The sequence below is a fragment of the Schistocerca americana genome, chromosome 4, assembly GCF_021461395.2.
Source record: "Schistocerca americana isolate TAMUIC-IGC-003095 chromosome 4, iqSchAmer2.1, whole genome shotgun sequence".
Lineage (NCBI taxonomy): Eukaryota > Metazoa > Arthropoda > Insecta > Orthoptera > Acrididae > Schistocerca > Schistocerca americana.
Genome location: NC_060122.1, coordinates 725,639,198 through 725,656,520, shown reverse-complemented (window position 1 = coordinate 725,656,520; position 17,323 = coordinate 725,639,198). Strand labels below are relative to the sequence as shown.

At 38.9% G+C, this 17,323-nt stretch overlaps 1 protein-coding gene across 1 annotated transcript in view; it reads left to right on the top strand.

Annotated features, from left to right (window-relative positions):
• The window catches only part of LOC124612401 (F-box only protein 11), a 57,764-nt gene that overhangs the window by 11,071 nt on the left and 29,370 nt on the right, over positions 1-17,323 (top strand). The window contains exon 5 of the mRNA XM_047140584.1: positions 6,940-7,184. Coding sequence (XP_046996540.1) covers positions 6,940-7,184 — 245 coding nt within the window. The remainder of the gene's footprint in view (positions 1-6,939; positions 7,185-17,323) is intronic.

Genomic DNA, 17,323 nt, shown 5'->3' with positions numbered 1-17,323 from the left:
CCCCGTTCTCAATAAGGGACGTCGAACAGATGTGCAGAACTATAGACCTATATCTCTAACTTCGATCAGTTGTAAAATTTTGGAACACGTATTATGTTAGAGTATAATGACTTTTCTGGAGACTAGAAATCTACTCTGTAGGAATCCGCATGGGTTTACAAAAAGACGATCGTGGAAACCCAGCTCGCGCTATTTGTCCACGAGACTCGGAGGGCCATAGACACGGGGTCCCATGAAGTTGCCGTGTTTCTTGACTTCCGCAAGGCGTTCGATACAGTTCCCCACAGTTGTTTAATGAACAAAGTAAGAGCATATGGACTATCAGACCAATTGTGTGATTGGATTGAAGAGTTCCTAGATAACAGAACGCAGCATGTCATTCTCACTGACCTTGTGGATAACATCGGAAGTTCACTGAGGCTTTTTGCCGATGACGCTGTGGTATATCGAGAGGTTGTAACAATGAAAAATTGTACTGAAATGCAGAAGTATCTGCAGCGAATTGACACATGGTGCAGGGAATGGCAGTTGAATCTTAGTGTGTACAAGTGTAATGTGCTGTGAATACATAGAAAGAAAGATCCCTTATCATTTAGCTACAATATAGCAGGTCAGCAACTGGAAGCAGTTAATGCAATAAATAATCTGGGAGTGGGCATTAGGAGTGATTTAAAATGGAATGATCATATAAAGGTGATCACCGGTAAAGCAGATGCCAGGCTGAGATTCATTGGAAGAATCCTAAGGAAATGCATTCCGAAAACAAATGAAGTAGGTTACAGTACACTTGTTCGCCCACTGCTTGAATATTGCTCACCAGTGTGGGATCCGTACCATATGGGGTTGATAGAAGAGATAGAGAAGATCCAACGGAGAGCAGCGCGCTTCGTTACAGGATCATTTAGTAATCGCGAAAGCATTACGGAGATGATAGATAAACTCCAGTGGAAGACTCTGCAGGAGAGACGCTCAGTAGCTCGGTACGGGCTTTTGTTGAAGTTTTGAGAAGATACCTTCACTGAGGAGTCAAGCAGTATATTGCTCCCTCCTACGTATATCTCCCGAAGAGACCATGAGGATAAAATCAGAGAGATTAGAGCCCACACAGAGGCATACCGACAATCCTTGTTTCCATGAACAATACGAGACTGGAATAGAAGGGAGAACCGATAGAGGTACTCAAGGTACCCTCCGCTTGCGGAGTATGGATGTAAATGTAGACTAAGAGAGCTCTGGGTCTATGTGACATATCAGGAAATAATCTTTGCTTTCTGGGATGGGTGTCGTATATGTATGAAGAGCATGGTATCCAAAATTCTGGATAAATTTCCCCTATCATATTTCTTTATGAAGGGCACTGCATGTTTAGACACAGAAGTGGCAATTAACACTGACAATGAGAAAAAGTGGTTAGCAATAGCATTAATACCTCTTACTATCTTAAATTGATTTGGTGGTCATGAGGCTGATGCCATTGCAAGTGATTCCAAAATCTAGTAGTTAAGTCAGTAAAGAAAATGGGGATTACAATCGCATCAATAAATTGTGGATGATGGTCATTGAGTTCAAGAGTGGACATGAAAATGTGAAGAGATTTATCAGGGTTACTTGCTGTCGCTTCTGTGGCATTGCCAGCCTTGAAAGAGATTTAACTGACAGCTCCATTGTGGTTAAAAATTTGGCTGAAGCCTTTCTTACACTGTTTGTAATGTAACAGAGCTGTTGTAACTATCACAAAGCAGTTAATACATAGCTTTTGAAATTCACATGATAGGTACAGTGAAACAGTAACAGACAAAAAGGCAAGTGAGAAGTCCTCAAAAGAAAATGAGAGAATGAAGAAAGTGAGTAGAGAAAAGCTAACTGCACTAAGTAGTACGAAAACAGAACTTGTGGAAAGTGCTGAGAAAGAAGTTTCTCAGATTGAAGTAGTACTGCATCCCTAAAAACTAACAGTTTGTGGCTTCATTTAATGTTCATGCATTTATCAGACTAGTCTATTGCCATTCATTTAATAATCATTTTGCTCAAATTGTATTTGAATTTTAGTCTTAGGTCTCTCTGTAAAAATTGTAAATTTTTAATGAAATACCTTTGCAGCTTAGTCTCTTTGCAAATTTTACTGTAATTTTTTAATTCAAATTACGTTTTACACATAATTCAGTTGTCAGGTTGTGGTATGTTTATTTCTTAATTGAAAGTAACCATGTTCATTTGAAGGTTTTCTTAGAGTGTAGCTCCCATCATGTTCCTGTATACTGACAAAATTTGTAGATTTTATCACAAAATCAAACAAACTTGGTTAAGTACAAAGCACAATATGACCCTGTAAAAATCAGAAATTGGCCTGGAAAACTCAGGGAAATTTTTCTATTAGAATTGCTGGACACCTGGCATATGGTCTGCTGCCTTCACCCTTTCTGTAATATGATTCACAACTTACAACCTGTTGTGTAGCTTTTACATTTGAATGTGTTAAAATAATTAATCATTTTATATCAAACAATGGAAACTCCAAGTAGGACTATCAACAATGTAGGAAAAGATAGATTGCTACTTACCGTAAAGAAGACACATCAAGTTGCAGACAGGCATGATTGAAAGACACTGCTACTCAGTTATAATGTAATTGGAAACACAAAAAAATCGACTCAACAAGCAATGGCAGGAGAAATCTGTCTCATTCCATCCGACAAGTGTCCCCTGACCCCAGATATGGGCGACTTTTCCAAACTCTCCCCATTTCCTAAACCTCACCAGTCCTTTGCCTTCATCCCTCTTCCTTCCCCTTCAACCCTTCTGCCAGAGAAGGAAACCACTAGCTCTGAAAGCTTGCACATTTTGTTAAGCTTTTCTCCTGTCACCACTTGGTGAATAATTTTTTATCTATCCAATTACATTATATTTTCAAAAATGTATGATTTCTGTAGATATAGTTAGTTTCATGTTCTACAGATCATTTGCATGATTAATCGTAATAATATGGAAATGAGTCCTATATTCACATCACAAATTAGTTTATAATTATGACTACAAGCTGATCATTTGCAAGTGTGTTTAAGCATACAGATTTGAGTTAGTAATTTGTAGCCACCGCTTGTCACACATTACAATAATAGAAATTCTTCTAAGAAAAAAGGAGTTGTCAAGGTGAAACTTTCTTAGTTTTTACTTTGCTATCTGTCAGACGTTTTATACCATTGGCAAGTGATAAAAATTTTGAATGCTGCATTGTGCACCCCTCCCTCCCTTTTTGTGCTAAAGACAACCTTAATGTTGTGTAAAAACTATCATTTTTTTCTTCTAGTATTCTTATTGTGTATAGCATTGTTCATGTTGAAACACAGTGGATCATTTACAACATGATCATGGTTGACCACCACATGTTCTTACTGCACTTTTTGAGCAATGGGGACTTTCTTTCTGAAAGATGAGTTACTCCATAACATTACTTTATATGACATTATTCAATGAAAATAAGCAAAATATGTCAACTTACTGAGTAGTGCCTCTGCAAGATGTGCAGTGATTCCAAGTGCAGTTGAGGCTGAACTAAGCTGTTTTAGAAATTTTAAAATGTGCTTTTTCCAAAATAAATTCTCATCAACACCAAAAAAAAAACTGAAGTTTCCATCCTACTTTTTACTTCCTCGTCATGTGTTACACATATCATTGGTGTAGTATTTCTGGATGTACAGACACGAGTATGTTGTGTCTTCTTAAAACTGACAGTGAGACTGTTCACAAAAAATCAGTCAATGGCACTTGTAAGAGCATTGTTTACCTTTCTTCTGTTTTGTGTATGCTTGGATCGATTAAAGTACTAGTGTCAACTGCAAAATGAACTACTTCTGCTTGTTGTATATAGATGGAAAACCATTGTATATAGATGGAAAACCATTCACACATTCGAACAACAATAGTGCACCTAAGATTGAGCCTTGAGAAACCCACATATGTGACACTTCCCAATTGACAATGCCTCCCATGATTACACTGTTTGAATTACTAAGTACAAGTTTCTGCATTCTTTTTGTTAGATATGACATCACGTGTTGGTTGACTATACCATCAATCCCATAAAACCTCAGTTTACTTAGAAGAATACTGTGATTAAGAGTGTCAAGATGCCTTAGATAGTTGACAGAAGATACCAACCGATCTATTTTGTTATTTAATACTTACAAAATTTGGTGAGTGAATGTGTAAATGGTATTCTGAGTAAAGCAACACTTCTGAAGTCCAAAGTATAATTTACCGAGGGTATTAGAGTTATTCAGGTGGGGTAATGCTGTAGAATACATCAGCTCAAAAATTTTGGATAGTGTCAGTCGTGAAACACATTGATAGTCTTTGACATCTTTCCTATCGCCTTTTGTAAAGAGGATTTTGGCAGTGGCATATTTCAATTTCTCTGGAAAAACGCCTCGAGTTAGTGATTGTTATGTATTTAAGATAAGGCTGTGCTCATTATATGGGAATAATACTGCAGAGGAGCTTCCCACTTAATTAACTACTGAAATGGCAACAACTGAACTCAGTGTCATAATGATCATCTAATCAAAATGTAATATGAATTCTTTATTGGGAATTATAGCACAACAAACGTTTGTGATTAACAGACCTTTTTTTGGTCCAGCCATTACAATTTTGACTTTAGTGCAATAGTATATACATTGTAGTATACCTGTGAACCTTGAGGTTGGAGCTGTTGATTCACCTTTTACTTCTTGTGGTTTAGATAACCATAGCTCTATATTTCTGTAAAATTTCTAAATTTACCACAAGAGGATTTCAGATTAATGAAGCATTTACTGAAAGTCTCTACTATTGCCACTTGACTTTAGTTTGTTCATACCCATATTGCTGACAGTCATAAGAATTATGTGAATTTTCTGTGTTCGCATGCCTATGACAATTGTTTTGTAGTAATTATTGATAATTGGGTGCTACTTCTGCCAGTGCTGTTTCTCAGGTCCTCAAAAATCAGTAAAAAGTAAATTGTTACTGAATTTGTTTAACCTCTATGGCAGTCCTCATTAGTTGTTTTTCATGCACTAGTTGTCTAAGAATACCAAAAGATTTTTTGTTGTAGATGCAGAAAAAAAAGTTATTTAAGCTTGTTGAGCATCTCCTACTTCCTGCCCTTAAGACTGTGAAACCTTTGCTACATAGTAGTAAGCTTATTGAATTACATCTGATGTATATATTTGTAAGGTGAATTGATTATTGTGTTTTGACAATTGAATCTGGTGTTCATTAAAGTCAATTAAGGACTGGCCTGTGAGAATTGGGAGACAGAATAGTGACTAATTTAAGAATAGTAACTAACTTACATTATGTCTAGTGTCTAAGGACTCTGATGTGCAGAACTGATCATAAATATCTGGGTGTACAATGCAGAGTACTTATAGAACAGGTTTTATGGTGCAAAGCAAACTAATTCTCACAAGGACATCTCCTTATGTTTTTCCAACTATTTGCAAGTATAGTAAATTACACTTAAACTCCATACTTATATTATCAACTTTACAAGCCTTACAGCTCAGTCAAATTCCCCATTCTGGTCAGTTCTGTGCTTCAGTGCAATCACAAATGACTAAATAACTAAGGGTTCCTTCAAAATATCGCAAAAATGTGAAAATAGTGTCCTTGTCCATTATTCTATTCATCATTTGTATTGAAAAGTAAGTCTATTCTTATTACAGTAGTTTCTTCATGAATGTGAATGTTGCCTGAAATTATGACGCCTTGTTTTTGTGAAATTTCTTTATGCTGTTTTTAACTGTTACTCTGGTTGGATTTATGAAGAAATTGTCAGGGTAGTTTGAAAATATACTACAAACAAAAATAATGCCACTTCGTAGACAGATTTGTCTTGGTTACATACTTTCTACTCCCTGTGAGAAGTAACCTCTCCCAAACCTATAATGTGTAATTACAGTGCAGTTGGAGTTTTTATTTCCACACATTTCAAAATTAACACGATTTGTATTTTTTTCCTCCAATAATCGGTAAAAAATGGTTCAGAAGCCTTATTGCTTAATTGGATCTGTTAACGAAATCTTCTTGTGGTGAATTTAGAAGCTTTGCAAAAATGTAGAGCTATGGTGTTGTAGAAATAAAGTTACAGTTCCTTCATAAAGGAACAAATTCCTCATTTTATTTTCCCTCGTTTTCAGGTAGCCCAGCATAAAGTTTAGTATTTGCTTCGAACTGCTGTTCATAGGTGGCAGAGCTCTTGTAGGGATTTCCGCCCGCCCCCCCCCCCCCCCCCCCCCCTCCTCCTCCTTGGAAATTTGTATATTCTGCTGTGGTCTTAGGACAGACACCATTGTCATACCAATTCTCCATACACACAGACAGATACCACTGAGCAGTTGCCAGCTGAAGAACAATATAATATCCCTCCCACCCCCAACGCCACTGGTGTTCTATGATTATGAACAATGGTTAGGAGCATTGCAAATTCTACATATATCTCATTCGTGAAATTAGACAAGAAATAATAAATGTGCATAATAAAAACACTTCAGTATCAAGAGAGTACAGTATTTGATATCATTAAATTTGAAATTTATGCACTCAAGAAAGAATTTCAAAATGCTGCATGCAGTTTTCTGTTAAGGACTGCAGCTGTGCCATCTAACTTCTTGTACAAATTCCTGTGAAGTTACGTAATTTTGTTTTAAGTTTGTCAAAATGTGTAGTCCTATCAGCCACACCAGTGTGGTTCACATTGGATTTATGAAGAAATTGTCAGGGTGGTTAGAAAATAAACTACAAACAAAAGTTATGACACTTTGTAGACAGATTTGTCTTAGTTACATGTTGGACTACGTTTTTCAAGCACCATGACTTACATTTGCACTTTCTCTTAATTTTAGGTAATTTTATTTGTCAACTCATGTAGTGGTAATTGTGTATGCCTTCTTGCAGTTGGTGCAGCTGTTTGTGTTAGTGGGGTTGGAGCAAATCCAATAATCAAACATTGTGATATCAGCGATTGTGAAAATGTTGGCCTGTATGTGACTGATTATGCCCAAGGAACATATGAAGACAACGAAATTAGTAGAAATGCTTTAGCTGGAATTTGGGTGAAGAATTTTGCAAATCCCATAATGCGAAGGAACCATATACATCATGGCAGAGATGTTGGCATCTTCACCTTTGAGAATGGACTTGTAAGTATGCTTCACAGATGATCTCTCAAACCTGCAGGAGGTAACTCCTGAAGTTTGATGTTATGGTGTGCTGTTCTGTTGCTGTGGAAACATTGTGCAGATAAGTATTAGTTGCTTCATATCCTATGTAGTTTTTGGAAGAATTTAAATTGCAGATTTAATCATGGGAATGAAGCTTCATTGTAACTGAAAACACCTTCCCTCAATCATAGACCTCATTCTCATGTGTTATGCTGAGATAAATTGGTTGGTCCATGACCAATTGGCATGTGATGCAGTGGTAGGAGAAAAAGATGGTTTCAGTAAATTAGAATAGAGCATTCAAAATTGCTTTATTGACTTAATTTCCCATTTAAAAATTAAATGACAAGTATTGAAAAAGAGAGATACTCAGTTACAGAAATACCTAATATCAAAGTCATTAATAAATAGTGCAGCAACAAGAATGCGGATAAAATGCCTGGTGTGCTAGGCTGTGGTGCAGAAGAATTTAAAGTTTACGTACATCATTTTGGAAAATATCATTAGATATCAGTTGTGCTTGTTTCTATGATTGGAGGAGCTACTGAGCATATAGGGTGTAAACGATAATTGTTTACAACATACTGCAGTGGTTGTAAGGTGCCACTCTTCATCTTATTTGTTGATTTGTACTTGATTATATCTGACTGCAGCCTGGTTGGTCGAAAAAGTAGCCAGTTTTGGAAGGCGAACTGAGTCCTAAGATACATGTTGCGATTACTGAAGTTCTGACCATGTGCCTACAACGCTTGTGCTATCTTTTCTCTTGCACTATTGTATAAACCAGTCCCTTCCAAAATATTCTAATAATAATGGAGAGGTTGCAACATGAGAATATTTTGTATGACAGTTTATTTGTTTCACTTTAATTTCAAGTGTCATGTCGCTACTTGTTCTCATTTAGCTTGAGCTTGTATGAGTTTATAATTGCCGATTCCTTACCTTATGGTGGTCCTTTAATTGTGTAACAACTCTTATGATATGAAATTAGTCATTTACTTCAGAATTATTGTTTTAACTATCACCACTTTTCTCACATATGTAAGTGTCCTACTTGCGTTATGGTTATGGCGTGGCTGACTAACTCCTTTGCACCAAATGATTTTTAGGTGCCCACCTGTCCATTCTAAACTACAAGGCATCCCTGTCAGCAATGCCACTGCGCTGTAGCGAAGAAGCTCGAGGGTAGATTGTCTGTCAAGTACAGGTTCTCAATATATGTGCTTTTGCGTCCCTCAACTAATCATTTCCAAAATCTGCATGAAACAACACTTTTGGAGAAGAAAAACATTAACTACTAAAAAGAAAATCCTCTGATAACTGAAAGTGGCAGTGGTGCCCTCATAGCTCAAAAACATATATGTATATATATATATTTTTCCTTTCCTTCCAGAATTTATACTTCATACATACAATGTCATTCCTATTGTTTATTTAAAAACAAAGATGATGTGACTTACCATACGAAAGCGTTGGCAGGTCGATAGAAACACAAACAGACACATACATACACACAAAATTCTAGCTTTCGCAACCAACGGTTGCCTCGTCCTGAAAGAGGGAAGGAGAGAGAAAGACGGAAGGATTTGGGTTTTAAGGGAGAGGGTAAGAAGTCATTCCGATCCCAGGAGCGGAAAGACTTACCTTAGGGGGAAAAAAGGACGGGTATACACTCACGCGCACACACACACATATCCATCCACACATATACAGACACAAGCAGCTTTAAATATGTCTGCTTGTGTCTGTATATGTGTGGATGGATATGTGTGTGTGTGTGTGCGTGAGTGTATACCCGTCCTTTTTTCCCCCTAAGGTAAGTCTTTCCGCTCCCGGGATCGGAATGACTCCTTACCCTCTCCCTTAAAACCCAAATCCTTCCGTCTTTCCCTCTCCTTCTCTCTTTCCTGACGAGGCAACCGTTGGTTGCAAAAGCTAGAATTTTGTGTGTATGTATGTGTCTGTTTGTGTTTCTATCGACCTGCCAGCACTTTCGTATGGTAAGTCACATCATCTTTGTTTTTAAATATATTTTTCCCGCGTGGAATGTTTCCCTCTATTATATTGATATCATTCCTATTGTTTTTCACTTTTACAAAGATATGTTCAGTTTCACTTTGTATTTTGTATAGTATTATTCAGACACGAATAACTCAAATTGAAGATTGCAGTGACGTTTCGTTTCAGTCCATTTCAAAATTCCTGAAATATAAAAGTCCATGCTGAAAGAAAAATACATAGAAACACATTTCTAAAAATTCTTCACACCACATTTTGTTATTCACTTGAACCAAATACTCCACATCAGGTTAGTATATAATAAAATAGGTATTTGTCTGACAACAAATCTCAAAATCAGTAAACTTTACCAAATTATTCAATGTCATAAACATGTCCCCCCCCCCCCCCCCCTCCCAAAGTGCCCCTTCCTATGCCCTAAAGCTACCATTGCTTATCTTAATGCTTTTGGAATCTGATAAACATGAATGACACAATTAACAAGACATAAATTGTAAATGTCAACTTGCTGAGAAAGAATACCACAAAGAAGAAGAAAAATTAAATCATGGAACACTGCTGTACTTTACACTCTGCAGGTGAATGTACAGGGAGACACTGATGCAGCACCTTGCACTGTTGGGTTGCAACATGTAACAGCACATCAAGCTGCGTGAGCCCCAGCTTCTAGCAATTTTTCTGAGGCCACTCGCATCTGCCGTGGCACCCAATGAGGGTCGCAAGTGCTGGGCTTGCTCTTTCTATCTTTAAATCCATGTGATTTAACGCAACATTGTAAATAAGTGGCTGCATATCTGAATATGTTCCAAGTGACCTGTTTTAGCGTAAGCTGCTAAACTACATAAACTGTTAATTTCTAAACATTGTCTATTACGAGAGTCACAATAAACGCCCATAAAGTTACATAGTCAAATACAAGGGTTGTCCACAAATTAAGTTCCGTTTTGTTATAAAAAACAAATGTGTACAGATACAGAAAAAATATTGTACAAAAATCTACACTTCCCGTGATAGAAATCCCATTTATTTTGTTGATGATTTCTTCCCATGTAAGCTCAATTTGCTCCTTCCTCACTGTTTGATAATGTACCACTTTGGTTATTATGTGCTGAAGTTTCTTCCTCTACTCTATCTTCACAAGCCACTAATTGGTATATTCAGAAAAATCTTGTATTACTGTCATTTTGTCATTATGTTTTATTATTTTTTCTCCTTTTATCCATCATAAAACCTCACTTCATTCCTCCCACAATCTTTCTCTGCATTTTGCTCCGTCGATCAATCGGAGCCTATAATGACTTCCTCATGCAAAATAGGACCATCTACAGTGTCCATTGAATATGATTCTCCTTCTGTTTCAACTTGCAACATTACCTGTCGGTTAACTGTTTGCCCCATTCTCCTATAGCTCCTTTTATTTTGAACCCACTGATGTGTAAACTCGGTATTTCATCTTCCCATTTCAATAATTCGTTATACATGTTTGCTATTGCATACAGCTGGCTTCCCAAGTTGACTAATTATGTAGTCACATGCTCATATATTTTAACCTTGATTATAGGAATGATTATGGCCTTGTCTTCCAATGTAACATCTTCTTCTAAAAGTCCCTCTTGTTTGTCACTTAATTTTTCTGCTTTTATTGCGTAAATGTTTTTCTCCCCTTTGCTAGTTGTTTGAGACCCCTTCATATACATTTACCCTTGGACAATTCTGAAAAGGCTGTATGTTTCCCATTTCCTCATTCTTGGCAAGTTCTATGCCAATTCTTGGCCTCCATCCTTTGTATCTACCTTTGCACTCTTCTTCCTCTCGTCCACTTGGCACTCTCTCTTCGTGCTACATGAAAGCATACCCACTGCGTCCTTGGCCCCCTTATGTTCATTTGTTTTTTTCTCCACTCTTGTTCATTGCGGATTCCATGCTGCAATGTTGCATTAGTGAAGTTCCGGCTACCTACCTTCGTGTTCTAATTGTGCAAATATAATCCTGGCTTGTTCCACAGAGTCAATTGTTCCTATTAAGTGGCGATGTACTTTGCATAGTAATCTTTGTACCGCTTATCACACCACATTTCTCTCATTATAGGGTGTGTCAAGAAATTGATTTCTCTCCAATTCCTTTTCTAAGAACTTACTGTAAGTGAAAACCATTCTTCTACTATATGGATGATTACATATAGAAATTAGAGTACCTCCTGATTGCTCAGTGACCATTATTTCTTTAGGAACTTTTTTTCTTTCGGATTCTGCATACTTGAAACTTTCTTATTACCATGTGTCCCAGTTACGTGCTTTGTCATCCATTTGATTTGACATGAGAAATTTTTGCTTCCTGTGAGATGGAATTTACTGAATTTGTAACTGGTTGTAAATTCCATTCTTGGCCTCTATTGCCTTTTGGCCACTTGCTGACTTCGCTTCACTCTAAAATTTGCTATTGACTACCTGTTCAATCTGTTGTTCAGTGGTTTACTGTACTTCATGTACTCCTGCTAACACTTGTTTAGCGGCTTCTACATTCTGTTCGATCTCCTTATGCTTTTACTAGTTTCTTCTTGCCTTCTTTTTTTTATGATCTCATGCTGCTGTCTCTGATCTTCCTTTAATTTCTTAATTGCTGTTTCTTGTTCCCTAGTTGTGTTTTTTATTTCTTCATTTAATTTCTTTTGCTCTTTGTTCCTTTCTTTATTCTCTCATCCATGCTTTCCTTCCACATTTTAAAAATTCTTTGACATTCTGTCTCTAATTTTTATGAATTTTTTGTATTGTTGATGACTCAATTACTTCGACATATTGTCTACTATCTTCCTTTTGTTTCCTCTGCGTCTTTTCCGACACTTACATTAATCGTTTAAAATCGATGCCAGTTCCTGCTCTTATTTTTATCATTCCTGCGAACGCCTCATACCCACTAGCTTTTTGTTATTGATATGCAAAAACTGATTGCATTTACAATTCAATCTAAACTTAATACTTATAAGCACAGAAGTTTCGCAGCATGGCCAGACAAGCCACCTCCATCACACTTTAAGAATGTACGTAGTCACTATGGGTTGCTATTGGAGTGTATGTTGTTCTAACCATCTTGAAAAATCCAGTTACATTGGCCAAAGACAGGTTTTGATCATGGATCTTCTGCCATCACAGAGTATATACGACCCGGGAAATCCAGGAAAAACCCGGGAATTTTTTCATCCGGGAGAAAACCGGGAAAAACCCGGGAATTTTTCGGAATTCCGGGAATTTTTGATTGTTTTAGCTTTCAGGTAAATTTTTGTAGTTTTGACTGCAGAAATGATTCTCTAGCGAAGAATGTTATTGTATCCTGCTACTGGAGAATGATACTGCTGCAATAAAATATAAACAAGAGGGAAAAAAATAAAACTTAGTGGCAAAGGAAATGTGCAATTTACGACAACAAAACACCATGCACGCACAAGCGTCTGCAGATAGCAAAAATATGTCAAAGGCTGTAGGGTGCAGACTGCAATTCTTCATCACAATAAACTGCTTGCTATGAGCATGATGTCACAACTGTTCACATTAGGTTCGTTTGACCAGTTGCCAGCGGTCTGTTGCGCGTGCACATTTGACTCGCGTATAAGCAGTACCTTCTCCCGCTTCCCGCTACTTGAAGTTTGGGTGTTAGCTGCATAGAACACCAATATAGGCTAGCTGTATCGGTAGTAGCAGCTAGCAGCCAGATACCAACGAGAAAAATTTTTCTCACACGCCCTAGGTGCCAGATTCGCACTTGCACAGAGTTGTCTGAGTTGTAGTGGGGACGGGGTTAGTCTCCACGTGACCTGTGTTTTTGTTAAGTGATTTCGCTGCTTCTCTTCGTGTACAGCTCCCACGTCAAATGAAAACAAAACAGATTTCTATGACCGGGAGCTATCAAGTGAATTAAAATACATTCACATAATTACGGAGGGCAAAAATATATTATTAATTTCAGTTTTCTGAATTTATTTTCTTTCCAAGTTAGTGGCAGTCAAGCATTAATCGCCTTGCAGAAGAATGACGTTATTTTTGCAGGTTTGCTAAAGAAATTCTGCTGAGGCAATCATTTTATTTGAAATGAAGTGTTTCATTCTACAGTATTGGCTAGTTCCAACTGTTCGCTGAATTTCAAGTGCAATTTCAAGTGCACGTTATCATCTTCTGCCATGTATGGCATTGTGCCATAATAAAAAAACCAAACGTGAGATCGTAGAGTACTGGTACTCCAAGAAAATTTACTCCCAAAAACCACACTGAAAAGCTTAATATCAGATGGGACCTACTTCATTGTGAATCTGGAAAAAGCCAATTTGCACTTCAAGCCGAATTATGCATTTTAGTATGGTTTACGAAATTTAGATGCTCTTTGGAGTATCCTGTGATGCCCTGTTTCTTTTATGGTGTAGTGTAAGCTCTCTTAGTGCTTTATACACACGAACATGCGAGCTTCCTACACCACTGCAGTTGCACACGCACAATAATGTGTTTTCTGGCACTCTCTGGCAACTGGTAAATCGAACCTATTTCTAACAGTATTGGTTAGAAAAGCGTTACTTTCAAAGTAAATTCCTTTTTACGCAAGATGAATTATGTTACGTGTGAGAAAGTGGGATGGATATCTAAATCACAGAGCGTTCGAAACTGAACAGTTTGAGGACCAGCCACTTACAAGAATTTCGAGCCGAGGCATTTATGTCATAATTTTAAATTTACTGGCACATTTGTGTGATGTATCTTAAAGTATAACACACACAAAAAAGATCAATATTACATGTGAAAGCTTAGCTTCTATTGAAGCGTGCTAATCTTAGAGACCAATATTATATGTGAAAGCTCAGCTTTTCTTGTATATATACGGTTCTGTGTACATTAATGTAAACCGTTAACCTTTCCTCTTGTGTGTTCGCGCTATGTAACCAGTAATCTTGCTATTGGCTGACTATAACACGTGTCCTATGCTCAAAATAGCTGCTGTCATCGGCTGGCGAGATCTCATGGCTTGAGATATTACTCGCTTACAAAAGGACATCGCAACCTTGGTTGCAACGCTCCGGAAACTAATGCGCTGTGTTTGGTGCAATTCGAAGTTATACTTTCGTAATACGAAAATATGCAGCTTATATGTTGCTGCAAATCAAAGGTCTTTCCAAAACTTCTCTCCTTTTTTTTCTTATTAAAAGTCTCTCCAAAACTTCTCTGCTCCGTCCTTTTTTTTTTTTTTTTCGGGAAGTTCTACGCTATTATATACAACATTAATCATTCAAAGGATTGATAAGTTTTACAGTTCCAAGGGAAAATCTACGGAAAACCTACTGTCACTTAGCACAGAAAAAGTGTATTTTCGCCCAGGAAAAAGCATATTTTTTAAACGGGATATCCGGGAGAAATCTGGGAATAATCCAGGAATTTTTTTCCTTGTCCCCGTATCCACCCTGCATCATTATGACAGGGCTTTCAAGGCAATCTGAACAAAAAGCATTTCATGAGTATTACAGATTCCGGATATTCGAGCATCCATTTAGCAGCCCGTGTTTGAATTTGAATAAGATTTTGCTCTCCACAAAATTAGAAGCAGCTATTCAGGTCTCCCCCCCCCCCCCCCCAAACAAACTTGATCATATCAAAAAGTATCCATTGTAGTAGGTTTTTCAAAGTTTGCTCAGAATATGGCTGTAGCGAATTCTGCACAGTTACCAATTGCTTGCCATAGTCAGTATGGTCTCCAATATTCTTCCACTCATACATTTCAGACATCTATGCTGACTTTGAGTATCATACAAAAGAGACTGCACTGAGGTGAAGACTGCACTTTCTGAAAACCTTCAAAATACACTCCTGGAAATTGAAATAAGAACACCGTGAATTCATTGTCCCAGGAAGGGGAAACTTTATTGACACATTCCTGGGGTCAGATACATCACATGATCACACTGACAGAACCACAGGCACATAGACACAGGCAACAGAGCATGCACAATGTTGGCACTAGTACAGTGTATATCCACCTTTCGCAGCAATGCAGGCTGCTATTCTCCCATGGAGACGATCGTAGATATGCTGGATGTAGTCCTGTGGAACGGCTTGCCATGCCATTTCCACCTGGCGCCTCAGTTGGACCAGCGTTCGTGCTGGACGTGCAGACCGCGTGAGACGACGCTTCATCCAGTCCCAAACATGCTCAATGGGGGACAGATCCGGAGATCTTGCTGGCCAGGGTAGTTGACTTACACCTTCTAGAGCACGTTGGGTGGCACGGGATACATGCGGATGTGCATTGTCCTGTTGGAACAGCAAGTTCCCTTGCCGGTCTAGGAATGGTAGAACGATGGGTTCGATGACGGTTTGGATGTACCGTGCACTATTCAGTGTCCCCTCGACGATCACCAGTGGTGTACGGCCAGTGTAGGAGATCGCTCCCCACACCATGATGCCGGGTGTTGGCCCTGTGTGCCTCGGTCGTATGCAGTCCTGATTGTGGCGCTCACCTGCACGGCGCCAAACACGCATACGACCATCATTGGCACCAAGGCAAGAGCGACTCTCATCGCTGAAGACGACACGTCTCCATTCGTCCCTCCATTCACGCCTGTCGCGACACCACTGGAGGCGGGCTGCACGATGTTGGGGCGTGAGCGGAAGACGGCCTAACGGTGTGCGGGACCGTAGCCCAGCTTCATGGAGACGGTTGCGAATGGTCCTCGCCGATACCCCAGGAGCAACAGTGTCCCTAATTTGCTGGGAAGTGGCGGTGCAGTCCCCTACGGCACTGCGTAGGATCCTACGGTCTTGGCGTGCATCCGTGCGTCGCTGCGGTCCGGTCCCAGGTCGACGGGCACGTGCACCTTCCGCCGACCACTGGCGACAACATCGATGTACTGTGGAGACCTCACGCCCCACGTGTTGAGCAATTCGGCGGTACGTCCACCCGGCCTCCCGCATGCTTACTATACGCCCTCGCTCAAAGTCCGCCAACTGCACATACGGTTCACGTCCACACTGTCGCGACATGCTACCAGTGTTAAAGACTGCGATGGAGCTCCGTATGCCACGGCAAACTGGCTGACACTGACGGCGGCGGTGCACAAATGCTGCGCAGCTAGCGCCATTCGACGGCCAACACCGCGGTTCCTGGTGTGTCCGCTGTGCCGTGCGTGTGATCATTGCTTGTACAGCCCTCTCGCAGTGTCCGGAGCAAGTATGGTGGGTCTGACACACCGGTGTCAATGTGTTCTTTTTTCCATTTCCAGGAGTGTATGTACAAGTGCTTCATAAAATTGGCTCTGCAACCTATTCTAAAGAGAGAAATAACTACAATACTTTCCACATCCGCAAGAAGAAGACAAACTACCAGCTTGTTGATCTGATCTCCATACTGTTCTACTCTGTGGAAGTCACTTTATCACTGAATAATTGCAGCAGACACACACACACACACACACACACACACACACACACACACACTCTCTCTCTCTCTCTCTCTCTCTCTCTCTCTCTCTCCCTCTCTCTTCGTGTCCAAACTGTTTATTGTTCATATTCCAGTTCCGTACAAGGCTACATTCAAGACCTCCAGATAAAAAATTCAAATTTACCTTTGATAACAAATTTCCTTTTCATGGAAATATTTGCCTTGCTATTGCCAATCTGCATTTTATATTCTCTAGGTCCATCAGCAACAGTTATTTTACTGCCTAAACTGCAAAACTCATCTACCACTATTGTTGCCTCACTTCTTGACATTATTCACAAAGTGCTGCCTGATTTAATTCAACTTCACTCCATTACCCTTGTTTCAATTGGGTTGATGATCATTGTATAACTTCTTTTCGAGATGGTATGTATATTCCATGTTAGAAGCCAAATACAGGGAAGAGCAGTTTGAAATGCAGAGAAATATGAGAACATGCAAGACTATATGACCCTATATCTTGTTTCAGAAGATAGACCAAAGAAAGGCAAATTAAAAGTTACAGCATTTATAGATTTTGGAGGAAGCTTTTGACAATGTTGAATGGAATACACTCTTTGAAATCCAGAACGTAGCAGGACAAAACACAGTTTAATGAGTCTCTGGGAACCCAAATATTTTTACCTTAA